This window comes from Sabethes cyaneus, chromosome 2 (genome assembly GCF_943734655.1).
Source record: "Sabethes cyaneus chromosome 2, idSabCyanKW18_F2, whole genome shotgun sequence".
NCBI lineage: Eukaryota > Metazoa > Arthropoda > Insecta > Diptera > Culicidae > Sabethes > Sabethes cyaneus.
The window spans coordinates 107,860,594-107,884,381 of NC_071354.1; the positions used below are offsets into that span (position 1 = coordinate 107,860,594).

The following is a 23,788-nucleotide window of genomic DNA, read 5'->3' on the forward strand; positions in this document are numbered from 1 at the left end:
TCGCGTCACACCTTGGATTAGGGGTTTATCCATTCAAGCTTTTACATAATAGCCATGGATAACAGCTATTAAAGCCATCTCCTTTAGGGGCTTTAGACCCTCTGCTTTGGTTCCCAGTAGTTATACCTTCTACAAGAACCATCCTGCAGGCGGAGAGTTTACACCCAGCCTTCGCATGAGTGCCGCATTCGCTGTCCTAGTTTCCACCGGTTGTCCGATTTCCGCGAAGGAACGTATTCCGGATAGTACCACGAGGAGGAAGAGATAGGAGTTGCTGAATAAGAGGCTGTGGAACTTCGTGGTGGTTCTGGAGCGCATTATTCAACCATTCGACCATCCGAGATTTGAACATACGACTGGCTTGTTAGACGAGTATCTTGCTTCGAAACTAACTGGGAAGCCCTTTATTCCCAAGTTTTCTTTTGGTAATGCTAACTAGCAAAACGAATTTGTGATTTTTATTTGTAAACATCATTATGCGGAATTTAAAAAAAACCTGAAACCCTAAAACCCTTTCCTTAGAAACTACATGAATTTTTTCGGTTGGTGCTGAAATGATAAAAAATAAGTTATTTCGAAAATGCTATCACACCTGGTTGGTCCACTCGTATTAATAAAAATATATTTCAAGCAACAACACATGTATTTATTAGGCGATGTCCTGCATATAAAAATTTTGCTTCGTAAGTCATTTCAAAATTTTTATAATATCTAGCTTGACAAAATAAAATTTAGCTGAATTTTCAACTGCTTGGTAGGATTAACAATGTTTTGAATGAGACAAACGTTCTTTGTTATTAGTTCTATAGTTAATAAGTAGATACATTTCGAAAATATAATTTTAATATTAATAAGCTTTAATACAACAATCGAAGTTACATCTAAATTCGTAGTTAAACATATTGGACATGATTCAAAAATCTTTATCACATTAAATGCCGCGTCTAATCCAAGTTTATATTTCATTGAACATTTAGAGACTAGAATAATAAAAATACACCGGGTATACATAAATAGTGGGAAAAATGGTAAGAATTGAATTCGAAAATACGAAATTTCGAATTATGAAGAAATGTGCTATTGAACTATTGATAAGCTGAAAGGTTTTCACACATGTATTAAAGTCCGGTCTAGTAATAAATACTTCAAATTTTCTGCAGTAAAATAGAAACTTCAGTAGGGGAGAGATCTCTACAGTGAGACACTTTTTTCCAAAAATTTAAAAAACAAAATTGATAATAGCTACCAACGAGCTCTTCAATGGATCATTGAAGATAGCTAGTTTTGAGTAAAAACCACTTGCTTCTGGCGCTAGTTTATATGCACGATTTAATGTACACCAGCGCCAGAAGCAAGCCATTGTCCCTGTTAAACTAGTTATAAGGTTATAACCACAAATGAGAAATAGCCATTTTGTCTCACTGTTGGCCAATAGGTGGGAAGAGTGAGATAATGAGTAAGTGAGACACCCGTTTTAACTCAATTTAACCCATTTCCTCCCAGCGTTGCGAAAACGCAACGCACTTTCATTCGTTTCTAGAGACGGCCCGGTTGAAGGTATCAACTTGGACCCTGAGAAATAAAGATTGGAAAAAATACTAATCGACCTGTTTTTGATCAAAGGTCAGATGTTACATGTAACATAATTACAGCTGTGACAAAACAACAGGTTTTGCTATTTTTCAGACAGTTAAGGAAAAATGCTCATAAAATTCGATTTTACCTCTATTAACACCTGATCTATCAATCAGTGTTAGTTAGAATCGGTTGCTTACCAAAAAAAAACTTTGTTTCATAATTTTGATTATTTTTGTAATTTTAAGATAGGTTTAAAGTTTTGCGTTGCGAAAACGCAACGCTAGGAAGTAACGTTATTCAAAATTTGCAACGGGAACATTTGTTTTCGTTCGTTCGCTGCGGTGCTTCATTTGATGTCGTTGCTTTTTAGTAAACAAATGAATATAAATCTTATCTTTCGCTTATTTAAAATATCCCGGAAACATTATAAAAGTTTACATAACATAGAATTCGCAGCTTCAAACACTGATGGCAGATGGAGAAGCCGTTGTGATAAGAGCGTAATAAAATTGTTAAAGTACCTTTGCCTCCGGAATATCTGCAGGAATTGAGTGATGGCAACGACAGTTTCATGGACCCAAATTTAATGTTACAACCTTTCCGGAACGTGTTGGTAGGCATTTAATCATCTGCGATGACATGCATTTAGCATTCAAACTGCATACTATGCGACGAGTGCAAAGATGGCCTCCAACCCAAATGTTTCGATATCTATCATAAAACATAACATGTAATACTCTAAGTCGTTCATTTAATGTTTATTAATACTCAAAATCACAAAAAAAAACTCCCAAATTTGATTTAACGGTAAAAAAGTATGAAGTATTTATATGCACAATAATGAAGGTATGCAAAAATGGTATACCCTTAACGCCCAGCGTTGCGTTTTCGCAACGTAGCGTTCCGGGACACAGGGTCAAAATTAAAAATACATGTCAGCGGCTTTTTCTTAGTTGACCTAAAAGAGAATTTTCCTGAAAGTTTCAACTTTCTATCTCTGCTGGGAAAAGTGTGGGGCTTAATGGGTTAAACCATATTTTTAGGTTATAAAGAACAATTTCAAGGTCGTGTAATTTAGTGTGTCTATCAAGGATACAATACATTATTGTTGGGTATGGTCGAAACTTTCGATTATTTGTACATATAAAAGACCAAACGATGGTCATTTGACTTTAAACTTACACTCAAAACCCCATTTACAGTCAATCACAAATTCACAATGGATTAATTTGCAATTCAGCACAAAAAATAGTATGGCGAGAGCACTGTCTCAATGTTACCCACGTCAGTTTGTCTCATTGTTTCCAAAAGGAATGTTTTAGGAAAAATAGTGAAATATCGATAATCATTATTCGATTGTTTTATTTTTTTAATATTGAATCTTATTACCTACTATGTGATGCCATGCAGGAGATTTAATTTGGATTTGATATGCATTTTGTTATTAAAAATTACATGAAAATTACTGCAATAAAAACTACTTTGATCCTTCTAAAAATGTGTTGGAAAATATACTAAAAACATAAGATTTGTTCTCAAATTTCCAGAAAAGTATCATAAATCTGGAATGCTTTATGGCGAAGTTATTCCCATTGTCTCACTGTTGATTCCTGTCCCCTATATGTGGAATATGATTTAATAGTAACGTCAGAACATACAAATTAGTCAAAGGGTATATCAGTATATAAATCTAATCCTGACAACCATTAGCAAAGTTTTCTAAATTATTGCAAATTTTCGTAACATTTTTATATCTTTTATCCGACTAATGCCCTAATATATACTTACTTTTAAAATAACATCAATTAAGATACGTCTACAATAGTAAATAATATAAAAATTTGCCCTATCAACACGCGGCCCACACACATTCAAATGACCAACCACAAACATGTATACAATCGGAAAGTTTTCCTTCATTTAATGTTCGTATTCCGCTAAGACGCTCATAAAAACTTTAGTGAATAATTATATATGTTAATACGACAAAAATAATAAAAGCACTGGTTCAACTACTTCGTATAACTTATAGGGTATACTTACACGGTATAAGTTTTGCTTGACAAGAATTGTGCCATTTACGCGAGAGTGATACATGTCCTTTTCTAGGAACAATTATTTAAATAATAATACTAAAACTCCAAAGAAGTAGCATATGAAAAGGGTCAACAAGCGGAGCCATTATATAATTGCAACATTATTGCAAGTGTCTTTAGGGAAGTTATAAAATATAGGCCATCTTTTTAGATCTTTAGGATGATCGTATATCCGCTTATTAGGGTGATACATATATTCGTTTTTTTACATGCATCCAAAAAATATCGATTTGATTCTAATCACGTTCCGTTAAAAAGCAATCATATATCAATTTAAAAAGAAATAAATAATTAAATAAGTTCTAAACGTAAATAATTTTTCATAAGAAGCCAGGAGTGCAAAAGAGTTGCTTTTTATGCGATTTCATAGAAAACTTGAAAACTGTCCCTCGCGTAAAAAGTGACTGCAGTGTATAGACCGGTAATTGGACCCCACAGCCTGCACACCGACACGAGCGAGAACGGCCAACGATGCATCAACTTTGCAGCTTTCCTAGATCTGGTGATCAGAAGCACTTTTTTCCGCAAAGGTATCCACAAAGCCTCCTGTGCATAGTTTTTTTGTTAGATTATAGTCACTTTAACAGCTTATGTCATTCGTGACTTCTGCGGGGTTGGCATTTGAACCCGGGTCCTCGGCGTGAGAGGCGTGAATGCTGACCACTACGCCGGGACTGTTCCGGAGAAGTTATGCCTAGATAAAGCAACGACACCTTAATTGCAGAGTAGATGCGCTGAACTTTCAAGTTCAGAGTTATAAAAGCGGCAGGTTTGAGTATCATCCGATATTCTTTAAATAAGAGCGGTGCTGAGTCCAGTTAGGAGTCCCGTGATTGTGCGTAGTTCACTACGAAGTTGAGTTTTTTAGCTACTGTAGAATTTGGGTAGATAAACTGTTTAAGCGTTTAGTCTACAATCCTGTATTTGATTCCAACGGGATGCTGTCTTAACAGCATAATCTCCAGTTAAGTTTTTTATCCAGAATTATTCCGAGGAATTAAACCTGACACCAATCAGTATAGGGGAAAACTACGTTTTCTTCACCTAGTGAATGCTAACGATTGTTTTTGTGATATTAAGCTCGTGTTGTAAGCATCATAACACAGTGGTGTTTTGAGATCCTGATAAACAACTTCAAACTGCGTCAAACTTCTCTGATAATAAGTTCTACGTTGACGGCCTATAAGTCCCAATAGTCTCATAACCAAGCTGCGGTATCTAGTGAAGGAGTGCGTCAGCCACCAGTGTCCAAAGCAAGGGGGAGAACTTGTGGACATTCTTCAATCAACGAAATCGTGAACGATGCATTTCCCAATGATGCTGTGATTGCTCTGCTCGAAAGCATTGCTTAAATCTAGCTTATTGAAGTGTGTCCGATTCTGTTTTGAAAGAGAGTCATAATAACTTTTACGAAGTACGTGGAATCGAAAGCTCCTTCAATATCAAGGAAAGCACAAAGTTCCGTTTCCTGATATTTGAGTGATTTCTCAGTTAACGTTACTACACAGTGCAGTGCGGTTTCCTGTGATTTGTGATTTTTTCTATCAACTTAAGCGTTGATGTCAGACTTATTGGTCGGAAAGTCTTATGCATGGTTTTCTCTTTTATATCTTTCTTAAGTATGAACACAACCTCTACTTTCCGAGCGTGTAGGGCGCTATTCCTCTGCATATTAGCGTTGGTGAGAGGAAATGCTTACCAACTTAGGGACTATATTGGCTCGTTTCATTATGCCTGCTTTTGTTTTCAGGTATAATAAATTGCCAGACGGTTTTCGAGCCGTAAATCTCGCAGGTGCATAGTAGTTTTCGATATTAACAAATTATGGTTGTTTATGAGTAGCATTACCATTATATTAGATTTATAATAAAAAAGGATATGTTTTATATCTTAATTTTCGTGATTTTCGTAATTACCGGCTATATAAGAAACCTATCGAAAATCCAGCTTAGTTGCATGTAACTGGAGCTTGCATACTTACTTTATCCATCTAGCTCCCCCATCTACTAACAACAATTACTTTCCCGAAATACTTGTGAAGATGCAGAGGATTCCCTGTTCTTTAATAGCAACAGATATTGGACTAACATTCCTTCCCATCTCACCAGGACCCGCATTCGGATGTGGTCACCGTTGGTATTGATCAGCATGCAGGGACCTGATAAGGATGCACGATGAGGAATAGCGTGCTGTTCCAAGTATGCTTTTGCAGGCATCATTTTGCACTTTTCATTGGTCCTGGTCAATAACGGAGTAGCAGCATACGAGCGGTATTCCAAGCTTATGCTTATGCTTATGAACACAACCTCTACTTTCCGCCAATTCTCTGGGATAGGTCCCAACGCGAAATTGGCTCTAAAAAGGTTGATGAGCTCGGACATTAAAACGTCGTCCATTTTCTGTAAAAACATGGGTAGAATACCATCCGGACCCAGAGATTTCATTGTGTTAAGTACACATTTGATTGAAACTTCCGTAAACAAACGGCGTGCAAACTGAGCCGAGTCGTTTGGCACGTTATGTAACGACTCATTTTAAAGTAGCGAGGACTGATTTCATCATTTTTTCTTAACAATTTACAATCTGCATTTAGTTAAAAGAGAAATGGAAACAATGGAAATCATGCTAATATTTTGGAACAGACAATTGTGTTGTATACAGACAGGGCTTGTCCACTAGAATTTGTTTAACATTTTTGTTTAGTCATCACAAAGCGCGAGGCCCCTCCGAAGCTCTATGCGACCGCACAGGTTTGCCGGCTCTACCTCCTCGGTTAGACATTTGGCAATTATATAACCCGCCAGTTACCAAGAACTACACGCACCTACTAGATGAAGTTCTACCTTCCTCTGTGGAGCTAGATCTTTCGACCCTCGAGGATAGATACGCTCTATCGTCAATAAGGTCACAACCGCGGTGCTAGATGAAGAAACCCCTAATGCACAAAATGTCTAGTTTAACGATGAACGCCTGCAAGCAATGGAGAGAAGAAAAAAACACCTTCGAAAAACTATCTAAGCATTGCAACAAGCGAGAATATGCGATAGGCACGATTGCAGTAATTACCGCTGATCAACGGCATCTTCGAGGTGCTCTCTCACTCTCCTCTTCCCTGCAATTGTTTCGTCGTCTATCCCCAACAGCAAGAGATTTCGTAAGGTAGTATCAGGCAGGTTTTCTGAGCCAAGTGAGAGTTCATTTTCCTATGCTGGCAGGTTCGGCTAAGAATATCCCTCACTCGGTTTGTATACTCTTTTTTTCAATTGTTGGTCTTGCGTTGCACGGGACGGCCTAGTCGTGGGTGGTTTGCTTGCATGATGTTAAAATTTGAAATAAGATTTCTATTTTCACCCGGAAGATAATTGTCCAAATTGTTTAGCTTTTCTGGAAGAAAAGGTGCTTAATATGCATTTTAAAGCATTCGACACGTAAAAGCCCCATTTAAAAAAAGCAAATAAATAAATAAATAGCATTCGACACTAGAACCTTTCACGTAAACTCAAATTAAACCCACTGAATGTGATAAATTCATGTAAATAAACCATTCACTAGTGTAATTTGACGTCGTCATACAATGTTCTGTAGTTTATCCTGTGTTTTATCCGTAGACACGCATACGCACACTGCGACTTACATTTTTGCATAGCTTTCATAATTGGGTTGATTGGTACACGCAAGATTATTTAAAAAGCGTAAAAGAAAAGCATTGTTTTAACAATTACCATTCCTTGTTAAGCAAAACAAAAAGGAATAATGTACCATTCCAGCGTAACACAAAGAATGCGCAGCTATTGCACCATGTTTTTAAAATAAAGAAAAATACGTCAACAAATAGCAACAAAACAAACGATTTGGCTGTCCATACTTAAATACTGTATAAGATCTTATTTTATAACATTTGGTATGACACCGGCACCGACGCCTCCGCCATGGTGCCGCATTGGGGCCACAAATGTCCATGTATCAGTTTTGGGGTCATAAACCTGAAAAAATAACCATTTTGATTTATTAGCTTTCGAATATATAAAATAAAAATCTTAATGATTTTTCTGTGTAAACGTATTTTGAACGTTAATTCTATTTATCTAAATTGTAACAATGCACTATAGGCAAAACCGAACAAAAAAACGGACGCAAGATACGACCTGCAGGCGGATGAAATAAAGATGATCTTATGTAAAATTTTCCAGAGAAACGCGTGGTGTCCACCCTTTTCTGTTTGTCATCGGGAAATACCCCATTTTGCTCATTTTTCCCTATTTTTTAACATTTGTGTACCCTTTTTGGACTACCGTGAACCCCCGTTCGTTTGACCATTTTTAATCTGAACACTTCTTAATTTGAACCCCGCTGGTTTGATTTGAGCCCCGTTAGTTTGCATGAGCAATCGTTCAAACGAACGTGGGTCCACTGTATACCAAGCAAAGCTATGAGAAAACAAAACTTAGAAACCTAATAATTTTGTGTAAAGAACTCCGCATATTCAATTAGAGTTTATCCCATTTAGTTTAGAGCACATTAATTTTTTTGATTGACCTACCGTTATCAAACCGGAACTCAAATGGGAACTCAACCAAAAAATTAATGTGCTCTAAACTAAATGAAATAAACATAATTCGATTCTGCGGACTCCTTTACACAAAATTATTAGGTTTTTAAGTTTTGTTATCTCAAAACGTTGCTTGATATATTCCAAAAAGGGTAAAAAATATTAAAAAATAGGGGGAAATGAGCAAATTGGGGCACATCGCAATAAAAATAAATCATCAAATCGCTATCTCGAAACTTCAGAGGCTTGGATTATGCGGCAATATCCTGAAATGTTTTGAATCCTACCTTACCGGTCGAACTATGTCAACCAAAATTGGAAATACTGTCTCTTTGCTCTTTTCGGTCAAATCTGGCGTACCTCAAGGCAGCCATCTAGGCCCATATACTTTTCTGCTGTACCTCAATGATATCCATCCTACTCTTAAATACATGAAATTATCATATGGCGACGATTTTATACTCTTTTCCGTAATTAAGAATATGTCTGACAGACAATTTTTGAAAACTATGTACTGTTCCTTAGTGCGCTCTGTATAAGAATATGCCTCGAATGTGTGGGCACCGTACTATCAGAACAGTGTTCAACGGATTGAGGCAATCCAACGCAAATTTGTGAGTTTCGCTTTACGGCTCCTACCTTGGAATAATCCATTAAACTTCCCAATTTACCAAAATCAATGCAATCTTATCGGGCTTGATACGTTGACACTACGGCGCGATGTTACCAAAGCTACCTTTATCTCCGACATCTTAACGTCGTTCGTTGGTTGTTCCGATATTCTACAACTCCTAAACATAAATATTCGCCATTGAAATCTTCGTACCATGCCTTTTTTACCTTCCCGTCTCACGTTCTAACTATGGTAGTAATGAGCCTCTCAGTAGCATGTGTCGCGTTTTTAATAAATATTATGCTTTTGATTTTAATGTATCTTGAACCGTTCTAAAAACCCGTTTTCGTTGGGCTCTAAAACAAATTTAGTTTGTCCTTTATAATATCAATAGTAACGTGTTAGTCCTAAGCTCCTATTTATTGTATACATCTAGTTCTTGTAAGTTATTTATTAAGAAAACTATGTGCTCCTTACCTTGTTTTAAGCTAAAAAATGTATCATTTGGTGTAAATCTGTTGGTACTAGAAGATATGAGGTTTTGTGCCTAAAGGAACGTTATACCTAACTGTTCCATTCCATCGGGATGTTCCCTTCTCAAATAAACAATTAAACAAATAAATAAACAAACAAAAAAGGGGTGGACACCACGCGATTCTTCGGGAAATTTACTGTAAAACATCTTTATTTTTTATACATCTTTCGGCCTGCAGCCTGCAGACCGTATCTTAATTGTGTTCGTTTTTTGCTCGTTTTTACTCATAGTGCAATGTGTGAAAAATCTGAAAAAATGTTTGAAGAATGATTATAATAAAAAATTGTTTGTCGAGAATAGCTTAAATTTTTTAGAAATTATAAAAAAATATCTCTTTTATATTGCGGAGAATCCACCTATTTAGACTCCCACGCGAATATTATTAGCGTGGTTTTTTTCTGCGTATCCCACACACGTTTGCTATTTAGTAATTTGAATTACCAATTTTTCGTCATTGCCTGATCTCTGTATCCCTCCTTGTTTCACAAGCTTATTCTTCTTATTTCTCAAATATAGGTTTGCGTTGGACTCGTAAAATTGCTGCATGCCACAATAAATAATTTAAGAAATGGATGAGTAAAATTATGGTTTTAAGCACTGACTTGACTTTTCTCAAAAAGTAATATCAATCTTCCCAAAGAAGAACGGTAGTTCTTCTATTTCCTCTTACCACTAACTAACTAACTAACTAACTTATAATAGGGGCTAATTATACCCCACTTTCCCTTGGACGCCGCCTGTCAGATAGAGGTCGAATGCTTAAAGGTTATAAAGATTTTAGCCTTTTAGCACTATCTTATAATTCAAGGGTTACGCAATGCCGGCAAATAATGAGCCTAAGCCGCAGCCTAAGAGAATAGTTCAAATCTGATTAAAATTGGCTCGCATTGAACCCGAATCAGCTCAGAATTACCCCGCAAAATCAGTCAAACTTTCAACTTTGACATGCTGTTGCATCAACATAGAAAGCTCAAATACTTCATTTAATATTTCCTGTCGAACTGTATCTATTGGCCTTCAAAATAATGTTACTAAGTGATGCGCATACCGATTTCTTTTTATTTTATAGCACGAAGTATAACATTTGTTAAGTCATGCCGTATGGCATCATTGGGCTAATTCAGGTTAAAGCTGCTTTAAATAGCGGATCCCTTAGCTTAGTAAGAGGACGAACTGGGAACCTAATAAGTGTTGCTTTGATGATCTTCCCTTTTCTAATTTTCCGCTCACGTCCTATTTCACTCTGAGAATACTGTAAAGCACATTTGATTTAATTACATTCTTTTTCTAGCATTCCCCTTCGTCTATTGTATAGACTACCGTTATAAAACATTCAGTTTAATTTGTGCCAGTACAAAGTTTGTCAGGTGAGCTAGTATGCAATAAAGACGACATCTTATGGTAGGTACGTACCTCTACTGTAGACAGATTGGATTCGCCATCGTAACCACCAATAGCCCACAATTTACCTGCAATATATGACATTTTGAATGAAAATATAACATGTTAGTATAAAGTAACTCACCCATATTCGCAGCTAGAGCCACTCTGCTTCTCTTAACATTCATTGGTGCTATAAGCTGCCACTGGTCCTTTTCTGGTGTATAAACCTCGACAGATCTAAGGAAACAACTTCCGTCGTAGCCTAAACGGATGAGTAAAGTATGTCAAATTTAAGTATATAAATTTCAATTATATACAAAATAATAAAGACGGTGACGGTAAAGATGGAATCGTTTTATTACCACCACACGCGTATAATTTTCCACCTAATGTAGCTACGCCTAGTCTACATCTCCGATTCAGCATTGAACGGACCTACAAAAATTAGTTTTATAAATGCATATATCACACAGGAATAGAATTGGCTATTAACGTACCTTTGTCCACGTGTTTGTTGTTACGTCGTATCGTTCTACGGAATCAAAAATAGAAAGACCATCGTGACCACCTAAAACAGAAGTGCATGAAAACAAAGTAGCCAATTGATATCTGCTAGTGACTTCTTGATACATAATTTTCAATGATTTCTTGAAAATCCAAAAATTAAAAAAAAAATCTATGGCGTTTTCTGCAAAAGTTTATAATATAAGCCCCTAAGCGGTGCTGCTAGAGTCAGTAGATCATTACTCTAGGTCACATAATTGTCCTGTCCTGTGGCTGTGAAGACTGTCGATAGTAGAAGGGTCTAGCCTTAAAGACATTTTAATAAGTCCTTAAGCAAAACATTTATTTTTGACAAATTTAGTAGAATCTCAACAATGGATAAAAGACAATTTTTGCTCCCAATGGAAGCATACTTATCCGATGTTACACTTGGTTATTTTTCATATTTTTTATGTCTAAAGTTATAGCTTGATACTTATTTTTGAAATATAAAATCAGAGCATAGTAGATATTTATAGCAGAAAATCTCGAAAAAAAAATTAGGGACAATTTGACCCACTGAAAAACTAGACTATGCCTATGCCAAATGCCAAATTTCTTATTTGCTATCCTAACTCATGGGATGACTAAGGAAAAATAACGTAAACCTAATGAAACGAATAAACCTCCTAACGAATTTTTAATTGTGTCTACCTGTAAGCTTTGTTAAAACTACTCAAAATGCCCTTAAAGTCTGCAAATTTAAATTCTGAGTAGTTTTTCAAACAAAAATTTGGCAGGAGGTACTTAAATGTGCGTTGTTTGTTACGGAGTATAATCCAAGTATTGTTAGCCAGTAGTCAAAATTGGTCAAATTTTCTATTCAACACTTGAGTTTGTAGGTACACCTTAAGGGCATTTTGAATAGTTTTAACCAAGTTTTAGCTAAATCCAACCTATTTATAAATAGTTAGACTCACTTAGGAGTATAGATGATGATACAAATAGATTATAGATAGCGTTATACCAAACAGCATTATGCTAAATGATTTAATGCTAAATGAGGACCCCTCTATCCTTATTCAGGTTTATTAGGTACATTTTAAGCCGGATTACAAATTCAATTAAGAAGATTTATTAGAAATCCAAACTTACTAGATCCAGACTACTAATCCAAATATTACTAGATCGTTCAGATAACAAACTTTTTCACAATCTGATTAAAAACTTGGTTGGTGGTCAACACCTGTAATAGTTTGTAATCCTTAGCTCACCTAATGCATGTACATTAATACATAAACTTGTATGATTACACTAACTTACCCAATGCATACACATAACCACTCAGTGGAGCTACTCCTCCTGAAAATAAAAAATAATGAAAAATAAATTATTATTCTTTTGCTATATACTAGGTAAGCACAAAATGCTTAGCAAAAATGCAAAAACTTTCCTGCTGATCTGTATTTCATCATAGGTGCGACTGTCGTCCAGGAATCTGTCTTTGGTGAATAACACTCAACCTGAATAAATCAATAATTTATTATTTAATTGTTTCTCGTCAGGAATCAGTTTTACCGTGCTTAAGCTTGTTACACCATCGTAACCTCCACATACATACACTAAATCATCCAGGGCAGCCACACCCACCGCACTTCGTTTGCAACGCATTGCTTTTCCTTATAAAAACAAATAATGCTGTTTAAGAGAGAAAAACCTAGTCGTACACCAGCAATAAAACCTACCTTGACTCCATTTTTTGTGCAATGGATCATACACTTCGACAGTTGATAGACTGAAAATAATATTTTTCATTAGCGTACAAAACAAATATTAGGCAGTGTTAGTAGCATACTGTCGAAGATTGCATTAAAGCACCTAATATCTTGATGCGTAAGGTAGAACGGGGCAAGTGTGGCAGTGAAGTTTTTTATGTACTATTTCATTATTCCAAATTTGAAATATTTTTCTTTCAAAATCAGTGCGGCGAACCTAAATGAATATCACTTCAAAGAGATGTTAAAAACTATAAAACAAAAATGCTATGCCTAACTTAGTCCGTAAAGATTTTCAATACAGTTATGCCTTGATAGTGCGTACACCTTTGCTTCGTTTAGCGTACGTATTATCGAAGTGTACGCACTATAGAATCACAAGGTTCGGCTAGGTTTTGTTGCATTGTTGTATTATGCTTAATATGGTCGGTGTTAAATCAGATCGGACCAAGTCACAAAATTTCAAAAAATTAGTTAATGAGAGCAAATGATTAAAAATTTTCTTACTACATCTTACTAAGCTTTACTTCACTTTTTGCGCTAACGTAAGAACTGACGACACTATTAAGACGGGGCACAATAAGTATCGTTCTTACAAACATAAAAAAATATATTTACCTTTTAGCGACCCGTTTCGGGCAACTAGCCCATCGACTGATTGCGTTGAAGAGAGAATTATATTAGCCTGTTGATTTGAAGAGAGGAGATATGATGCGAGCCTCACCTTCATTCATCAATTGATCATTGATGAACATTGACACCCGTGCATTTAGTTGTGAAGTCTTCCTGATTCCCTTAACCATTTTTGCGTTATCCCAGTCGATTTCATGCTGCAAGTTTGCTGTGTGTACTGCCACACTGGAATCGTTGGTTCGCTTATTTTCAACTGCTTTTTTGTGCTCTTTTAGTCGAACTTACGTCGAGTCTGCCCAATATATTCCACCGGGCAGTCTTTATATGGTATTTGATAGATTCCGGACATTTCGTTTGCCGGAATCTTATCTTTCGCATTGCATAGAAGCTCACGTAGTAAGCGGATTTGGAGAAGCAAAAATTTTTCCCGCGAATATGGAAACGTTATATGGATGAAGTCTTTGCAATGGTGAAAGAGCGCTACATACCGCAAACTCTGGAACTATTAAATTTCCGACACCCTACGATGAAATTTACCGTAGAGCGAGAGGTGGATAACAAATTACCGTTCTTGGATTTACTAGTTTCAAGAAATACTGATAACACGCTAAAATTTAGTATATATCCCCACTTCGACAGATCGTTACATCACTTGTGACTCCAACCGCTTTGGAGCTCAAAAACAAGCCGCATTCCACTCCATGGCACATCGACTTGTCAGCATTCCCATGGAAAGAATAGATTTTATGGAAGAAAAGACAAAAATCTACGATGCTGCCAATCTGAATGGGTACTCTAAGGAATTTGTAGACGAAATTATACGGACACATGAACGAAAGCAACACAAACAAAACGTTAACACACTTCAACCAAAGAGAAACAATATTGAAAGGATCAGTATGCCGTTTTGCCCCCATCGACAAACCCGATCGAAAATGCTCTAAGAAGGCATTGTTTTCACGTCGTGCACAAAAGCAACACACACTACGTGAGCTTCTATGCAACGCGAAAGATAAGATTCCGGCAAACGAAATGTCCGGAATCTATCAAATACCATGCAAAGACTGCCCGACGGTATTTATTGGGCAGACCCGACGTAAAGTTGGACTAAAAGAGCACAAAAAGGCAGTTGAAATAAGCGAACCAACGATTTCAGTGTGGCAGTACACACAGCAAACTTGCAGCATGAAATCAACTGGGATAACGCAAAAATGATTAAGTTGATTGATTAGTTACCCGAAACCTGTCGGTAAAAGGTAAATATATTTTTATATATTTTTTATATTTGTGAGAACGATATGTGTTGTACCCCGTGTTAATAGTATATTTTACTCTAATCAGATTACATAAATGTTGCAAATAGTCAGAGATATGAAATGCTTTCGAATGACTGATAGCTTTAAATTACAGAGCAGTAGTAAACTTTGACTTCGTTTTTCTCGAAATTAGATTTTTGTCGCTTGGTTCGGTCTGACTTAGCACCGATCATATTGCATGAAATTTGCAAATTTGCATACACAATTGAATAAATATATGTTTTAGTAGTACTGATTTAGTATAGCAGTTAATTTTTATTATTTTTTAATCAAATATTTTGCACTTTGTGAAGTTTGGAATGAAGTTTGGAAAGTATTGCTGGAAAATGTACGTACTATCGAGGCAAAATTTACGTATTATCGAGGGTACGTACTAACGAGGGTACGTACTATCGAGGTATACCTGTAATGCTTGTATGATTCGTCTGCATCAAAAGCTCTCAAAGGCATCATTTCTATCGCCATCGAGTGACGCCATCGAAGATACGACGCAATAGAGATTCATCTAAAAAATATTGCAGGGCTTTTGCTGAGCCACACAGTGGAGGGGAAAATTTACTTAAGTCAAAAGTTCTATTACCATTGCCAACAAGCGGCTGCTCCTGCTAGTACTCCATCGGTTGGACCTCGCGCTAACCTCGGCTCAGGCTCGTCATTGGTCACTCCAATGGTGGTTACTTCTCCAGTCCCTTTAGGACACTCATCGATTTCGGGCCTAGCGCAGAATCCTATAGTAGGTGGACCATAATTTGTGAAACACCAACGTCACAGGGAGGCTCATTAATCCTGCCAGCCCAACGCTACCGCCTTCTTCAGATGACCGCTTATCTCATCAAATAACGTGACACTGGGATGCAGCGTTGTTAATATTATGGATGTGAAGTGTTTGAAGTGAGTGAACCACTGCTTCCGCTCGACTAGCGCTTGAGATTTCTGTCAGCCTAACAGAGCCGGCACAATTTGTGAATATCCCAGACGCTTCGAGTTAGAATTTCCGCAGAGCTGATTTTGAGTCACTAATCGTTGCCGTTTCTTAAATTGACTGGCAGTTTTTGGAGTCCTCCCCGTCCGTAGATGAAACCTTGGAATACTTCAACTCGGCTATTAGGTCTGCAATCTCTCGTTTTGTTCCTTACCGAAGACCAGCTCGAAAACCTCCCTGGACTAATCAGCATCTCCGGCTGTTAAAAAGACAGTGCTTCTCGGCTCTGCGAAAATACTGCTGCGATGTCCAATTTCTAAACAGCACTTCAAACGTGTAAGCAGCATCTACCGAAAATATAACCCATACCTCTACAAGCAGCACACCATTCGAATGCAGAACAATCTTAAACGCAATCCCAAGTTGTTTTGGTCGTTTGTAAATACCAAACATGAAAAAGCGGGGCTGCTATCCTTGGTGATAGGCATGGCAGTTCGCTAGCTGAAAAATGCACTCTCTTTGTTGAAAACTTTCAACGTACATAACAGTACTCTACGCAACATACCTAGCAATGTTATCAATTTTAACCTATCATTTTTTTTCACGCACCGTCACGTTGAAACTGCAATCGATAAGCTGAAATTCTCCTTTTCTACGGGTCAAGATGGAATTCCATCATGTGTGCTGAAAAGATGTGCTGCTGTATTCATACGTCCGTTATGGCTACTATTTACTCTATGATCTATCACTCCGGCAATGCGTATTTCCCACAAACTGAAAGCTTTTCGTTATGTTTCTAGTATTGAAAAAAGGTGACAAACGTGATGTGCAGAATTACAGAGGCATCACATCACTTTGTGCGTGCTCGAAGATTTTTGAAAACATTATGAATGACAAGCTATTCACGGGTTCTATCCTAAACGTTCAACAACCACTAACTTAGCGCAGTGTTCAACATGCTTGCTGAACATGAGTGCTGCTGCTCAAATCGATTCGGTGTACACAGATCTGAGAGCGGCTTTCGACCGAGTTAGCAAAACTCAAGAAACTAGGAATCTTACCTGCGCTTGTGGAATGGTTCCGATCTTACCTGAAGAACCGCACTTTTTGTGTGAAAATCGGATTGCAACTTTCAGCTAAACTGCTGCTGAATATCTCAGGAGTACCGCAAGGTAGCAACTTATGACCATTGCTTTTTATGTTGTTCATCAATGATATATCGCTGCTGCTTTCGGATGGTTACCGAAAGATCTATGCAGATGACGTAAAAATATTTAAAGTTGTTCGAAATAGCCTGCATTGCGATGAGCTTCAGCAGTTCGTTGACGTTTTTAATAACTGGTGTTCGTAACATTTTCTGACCGTCAGCATCCAAAATTGTTGCTTCATCCGATAAAAAAGCCTTTTATGTACAGTCACACCATGACTCTATAGAGTCACGCAGGTACGTGACTTAGAAGTTTCTCTAGATGAAGCGCTATCGTTTAGAGTACACTACAGTGAAATCATTACGAAAGCTAACTGGCAGTTTGGTTTCATTTTTAAAATAGCCAATGAGTTCCGGGATCCGTTGTGTCTCTAGTCGTTACACCACTCTTTCGTGCGACCGATACTCGAAACCAGTTCTGTTGTTTGGTGTCCGTACCGTGTCCGTAGAATAGAATTAGTGCAACGAAAATTCGTTTGTTGCTACCAACTTACAGTGATCGCTGTCAACTTCTGGGTAGGTATGCGAAAACTTGAACAAAGAAGATTCGTTGCCCAAGCTCTGTTCTTAGGAAAAGTATTAATCGGTGAAATCGACTCCCCGGAAATACTGCAGTGTTTGAATATATACCGTGGACGCACCATACTTGACGCGGGTCCAAAGTTGACGCACTTTTCAGAAATTTTCTATAATAACTTATCTTGACTATTAATATTTCGCAAAAGTGTACCTTTGACACTTTGTTTACACTTATGAAACGCATTCATGCCATAAAAAGCTTTTGATAATTGTTTCTGTTTCTGTTTCTGTTTGCAGCACAAGGTGGGGCAGTTAGAGCCAAGTCTGTCCAGGGCTGAGATAAGGTGGTTGTGATAATGTTAAAAGAATCCGTGCGGATTACGCTAGCTCCATAATGTATTCGTGATTATGGATTAATGGGCGGAAGAAGAGTGACAGAACTTGGCTTGATATAATTGTGTGCTTGGTTAATATAGCATAAGATGGCTTGTACTTATCTTGTTTTCTCCTTCCTTTGTTTGTTTCCTCATCTTGTTCGTAGTCAATCTTAAACCTGAAGCAGGCTCCACGCCGGCCGTCCTCTCCATCGTTGTCACCAGTGTGGTCATCTGTGGCTGGTCTCTTGCCTCCCCTCACGGCAACATTATTGTTGCCGTGAGAAGAAGCGATAGAGATCAGGCAGAAAAGAAAAGAAAAGAAAAGAAAAGAAAAGAAAAGAAAAGAAAAGAAAAGAAAAGAGGAATTTTTTAGTCAACATGTTGATTGCAATTTTCAAGTTAGTAATATCACGAGAATTCTATGTCTGTCCATCACCTATGCTACTACCGACTAACTACTCGCTAGGCTGGACGCTACTGATCTCCCAAATACCCATGTCATCACGATTGACCCAGCGCTGTTCCACAACCTATGCTCATTAAAAACCACAGCCGCCTCTTTATCTACCATCTTTGCAGTATTGTAGCTGATGGCGTAAATTTTCGAATATTTTGTGCGGAATATTATTCAAGAGCAATATTATCGCTCAGAACTATCGAAAAACTACTTGAACTTCCGAAAAATAGAGCAGATGCGATGTAATGGGGACTGGTACTCGCTCGTATTATTCCCGGTGGCATTAATTGCATATTTGTAGCGGTAGTCAACCGATTTGTCGGTATGCTCTTCAGACCGTGGTCAATTGAAATGATTCTGTAACTAAGAAGGGATGAGGTGGATCAAAAAGAACTTCACTTGGAGATATGTATATATGCCGTGTTAGGTCTTAAGTGCAAGCTGTCACTAAAGCAAGACTTAATAAGATGTTAACAACGTTGATAATTCTGTGAGGATGGTATTGAATCGAAAAATAAATCCTCATACCCCGGCCATATATTATGTACTATGACCCCATTTTAGGAAGTGGAAATGATTGAGGACAGCCCTTCGCTATCGCTTGAATCAGCCAGAGAATCGAATACCTGTTTTTACTTGAAGAAGTTTTGACTCTAAAAAGATTTAGTTAGAAATGGAATTTCAGTTGAAGTCTGCCAGCATTGGGCAATGGACAGAACAAGATATATATCGAGGCTATAAATCTTTTCGAGTGATCCACTAAGTCCGACCGCGACGACAGCCGCAAGAATGGAGAGGAGCAGGCCGCCGGTGAGTTGCCACCGTTCGACTTGATGGACTCTCCGACAGAGGCTCATCAGCATTAGGAAGGCCCTTGGGAGATAAACAGCGTCATACATGATCATTTTATGTTGTTAGTTGAATACCGTTAACGCGGTTAGTCACAAGACATGCAAATCATTCTAATAAAGGAGGGAAATAAGAAAAAAAAAAAAAAAAAAAAAATTATAATTACATCCAAAACAATACAATAGAGGTGACAGTAACAGCAACGATAGCAATATTAGTAATAATAGTAATAGCATAGGAAACTGATACAGGAAACACATCTACTGACTATAACTTCCTGCCCATTAATAATTGTAATGTGGCAGCATAGGTATAAGAAGAATTTCCGACTCATCATAGAACACTCAAACATATATTCATTCGTACCTATACACCCATGCACACTCATACATGCATACACATGTATACATGTACGTGTGTGTATATTTTTCAGTGCTGTGCTGTCCATAATCGCATAACAGCCACAAATTCTATGGCAATCTCATAGAAAATGTCTCGATTACGCAAATAAAGACATCACATCATTTTTGAACACTCGTTCGTTCTAACTAGCGATACATTTTAATTTTCATGAGTAAGTCAAAATCTCATGAATGGTGGGTAGGATTTGGTTTCAGTTTTCTAGAGAAATTTCTGTGCATACCAGCAATTCATCTAGGGAACCGATTAAGCCCTCCCGGTGCTTCGGCCCAAACGGATTGAATTTAAAATCAAATCCGTTCGATTTCGCTCCATTCCGCTTTACGAGACACATGCTACACATAAAGCTAAATTATGCAATACTACATACTACACATATACCCAACTTAAACTATAAACATTCTACATGCGGAACTAAGAATTTTTAGGTCGTTTGGCCGAAGTACGCGTCAAACCACCTACCCATGGGAGGGCATAAAAAGCTTTTGATAATTGTAAAAAAAAATGAACAGAAAGGGTGGTTTGTCAAATGCGCCATTTTTTTCCTACCTTAGCACAAACGCTAAAGAAACACTCAACTATGTTTTATATTTTTTAACGCGTAAAAGTGCTTTTTTGTTCTAATATCTTCGAAAACTGTTAAAACTTAAATATTATTAATATATTGTATACGTTATTCGAACTGTAAAAGCTTTTTAGCTTATTTCTGGACAAAAATGTTTTGCGTCAAATTAGGCTCTTAGTGTTCCTTATTATTTACAGAGTAAGATATAAAAAGTATGTCATCTATTCCGACACTAAATACCTCGTAAGTCACCAAGAAAGATATTTGTTCAACAGTTTACCGTCCCATTAGGTGTTACAGAGGCCACAGTTCGTCGGAAAAAGCTGCAGAAAACACTTTCCCAGGGCAAACATATGGTTTTAGCGTTGGAGAGGAGGTCCTATAAACTGTAAATGACTTGTTTTGCTTATGCGTAAAATCAAGTTCCCCAAACGGGTAGGGCAATCAAAAATATTGGTTTAGGTTAAATTAGGACACTTTTTTCGTTTGTCTGACCGATCCAACCCCGCAGTTACTGCAGTTTCCGGTAAGTGGCTAATTTAGTTTTTCCTGCGACACCCTGAATCTTGATACTTTCCTAGCTGTCATTCAAAACAATGTATAACTGTTTTAGGAAAGTCATTTCCAGAATTTTCATTGTTAAGCACAAATTATGCCAGATTTTTGAATAGCCTGGTTGTGTTTGCAATATAAACATATCGGCTGAGGGCTGTCCCAATTCTCCCAACGTTTTCGCAAAAACTGGGGTGAAATATATCCACACAAATAACGAAAACCTTGTGTAACTATTTAAAATAATGCGCAGTTATCTAAAATACAAAATACATCGTCGTTTTTGTTAAATTATACTAATTTTTCAAGTGCGTCAAATAAGGAACATTTCGCGTCAAATAAGGCACGTTGCAAAATTCATGCGTCAATTTAGGAACCCCGAGCGTCTCACAAAAAATTGACAAAATATAAAGAATTCAATGCATATTTACTGTTTGTTTATTTTTTACATATTCTTTGCTAGTCTAACTATTACTGTGCAAAACCTTGACTTTATTGGCCAAACCGTCATTTTGTAATTAATGTTTAAAATTGAAAATTTCTTAACCGCGTCAAATTTGGTGCTTGCACGGTACATTCCTGTTAGATCACTCAGACCACTTTTCCTGCACATACCGCAACGCAATGCCACCTATGGAGAACACGATCCGATTTGCATCATGCCATCCAGCTTCAACTCTGTTGCGGATCTATTCGATTCTAATTTGACTAGTATTGCTTTTAAAAAACGACTTCGGCGTAGATAGTTTTCTTCCAGTGTTATTACTATTTTTATTCATTAAGACTACAAATAGTTTAGATGAAATTTTTAAATAATAAACAATAAACAATATATGCGAAAATACGATAGTAAAATCGATTCACATAAAATAAATTCGAACGACCTGCATTTTTAATTTGCAACTTCGACAGGTAGCCTAAATGACTATAAGTTATAAACGTAATGCGAGGTAATACATACCGCTCAGTTCCATTAAATCCACCAAAAGCATATAGCTTTCCATCCATAACTGCCACACCTACTCTAGAACGCAACATTGACATGGCTTCACCCATTTTCCATTCCTTGGACACCGGATCGTAAATTTCAACAGTGCTGACAGACTCCCCATTTTTAGTTAGTCCTAAAACCGGCTAGATTAGTAATGTTTATAGGTTTACACTTTTCTTTTATTATACCTCCAACAGCATAAATTTGTCCAACTACATAATCACAGCAACGCGGTCTTGTTCGAGACGCTGATACTAATGCCCTTCGTTCGGGCATAAGATGAAAATCTCGCGCCTCATCAAGCAAATCGCGACACTTATGAGATGTTCGAACCAATTCCTCTGTTGCAACACTGTCTGCTAGAAATTGTGGCGAAAGCAGAGGCAATCTTATATTTGCCAATAAGTTTGGTAAAAATCCTTCGCGATTTTCTGTATCGTATTTTACCCATTTCATGCAGGCATCGAAAATGCATTCTTCAGATGGTACATTAAGCTCATCACGTCGTACAATATCGACTAGTTCATCAAATTTCAAAGCAAGAAATTCATCCGAGAAAGCAACTTTTGAGAAATATTGATGTATATATCGATCGGCCGAGACAATCAGTTGGGTGCAGCTTAGCGTATCTGCGAAATGACGAATACCTAGGACGTTTTGCGGATGAAATCTAAAAGCAAAAATATGTATTTTTACAGAATTAGGTACATCTAAAACCATGTTACGATAACTAATATAACACTAAAGAACCCTAGATCATTAATTTATCATACCTGCTTTTTAAAAAATCGGCGCAAGCATCTCTTACTCTGTTCAACTGTAAAAAAGACGCACCAACCATTAATCCTTGAACATTTTGGTTGTCAATTTTAATTACACCGCTGTACGCGAAATTAATTAGACCCTCTAGCGCACTGAAAATATATATTACCTTGTATAGATTATATAGAGGTGCTAAACAGCCATAATACTAACTGTGGTTCAATCTCTTTCATAGTGATTTCTTTGATTCTGCTTTCGGCCATGTTATGAGTAAACATTGCGTAGAAATACGGTATCGTTGCAGCTAAAACAATCCGGTGTGCGGAAAAGGAATGGTTATCCACCTGAAATTGATTACATACAAACTAGCTTGTCACAACTATATTGCATATTTTATTAACCTTCAATGTAACATCGCAAAGTTTTCCCTGTCTCCGGATTTCCTTCATTAAAGGAAAACTTTCTGCAAACATGCTATCTTGCTTAAAGAGCACATATGAATTTTCCTCCGTCTCCAAGTCGCACACAGCATCCATGTTGGTTCCAAATAGCTCAAAACTAAATAGTGCTATTACCTTCAACAATTGCAACTGAAATGAGTAAATTACTTCAAAATCGTTAGCCGATTAGGCACTATCTTCAAAAATCATACAATATATACTTAAGTCAAAACATCAGCTGTAAGAAGCCATAAACTTGAATGTTTTCTTCTCTTTTCAATGTCATCTGATGAATTTTAACTATAAGAGAGATGGCAAACGTATCGATAGTATCGATAAAGCTGGAATCACACTGATCGTCAGCGAACATCAACGCCAACGTTACGGAACGGGACGTCTTCAGTACACACAGAAAAATTTCATGGTAAATTCTACCATTTTAGGGGTAAGCTTGACCAGAAAAGTATGGTGGTTTTCAACCGACTGGGAAAACTGGTCTAGACAACATTTTCATGGTTATTTCGACTATAAGCTTGAACAATGGACGCATGGTACGGTTGACCACGCATAGTAGGCATAACTATAATCTGTATACCATAAAATTGTCATCATTACAATGCTTTAGTTATCTTAACCACTTTTTGTATAGTTTTACTGACAAGAAAATAGTCATCTTGGACAAAAAAATAAACGGAACTAGCTGGTTGCAGTGACAATTTTATGGTAAAAATGACCATGTATGGTTGGGACAACTATAATTTAAAAC

General features: G+C 37.1%; 1 protein-coding gene across 2 annotated transcripts; it reads right to left on the bottom strand.

Moving 5' to 3' along the window:
* Positions 1-806: 806 nt before the first annotated feature.
* LOC128733669 (kelch-like protein 18) lies at positions 807-23,307 on the bottom strand. Of its 2 annotated transcripts, none has more exons than XM_053827415.1 (15): positions 23,244-23,307; positions 22,984-23,172; positions 22,796-22,926; positions 22,594-22,734; positions 22,009-22,490; positions 21,791-21,953; positions 12,983-13,032; positions 12,816-12,916; positions 12,689-12,760; positions 12,561-12,597; positions 11,252-11,322; positions 11,117-11,189; positions 10,897-11,016; positions 10,785-10,840; positions 807-7,657 (listed from the first exon to the last, which is right to left on the bottom strand). In XM_053827415.1, the coding sequence occupies exons 2-15, from the start codon at positions 23,116-23,118 to the stop codon at positions 7,559-7,561; spliced, it is 1,731 nt and encodes a 576-aa protein (XP_053683390.1). In that variant the 5' UTR covers positions 23,119-23,172; positions 23,244-23,307; the 3' UTR covers positions 807-7,558. The 2 variants fall into 2 exon arrangements, with proteins under 2 accessions (XP_053683390.1, XP_053683391.1); XM_053827416.1 differs by having other exon boundaries at positions 23,235-23,274.
* Positions 23,308-23,788: the final 481 nt, after the last annotated feature.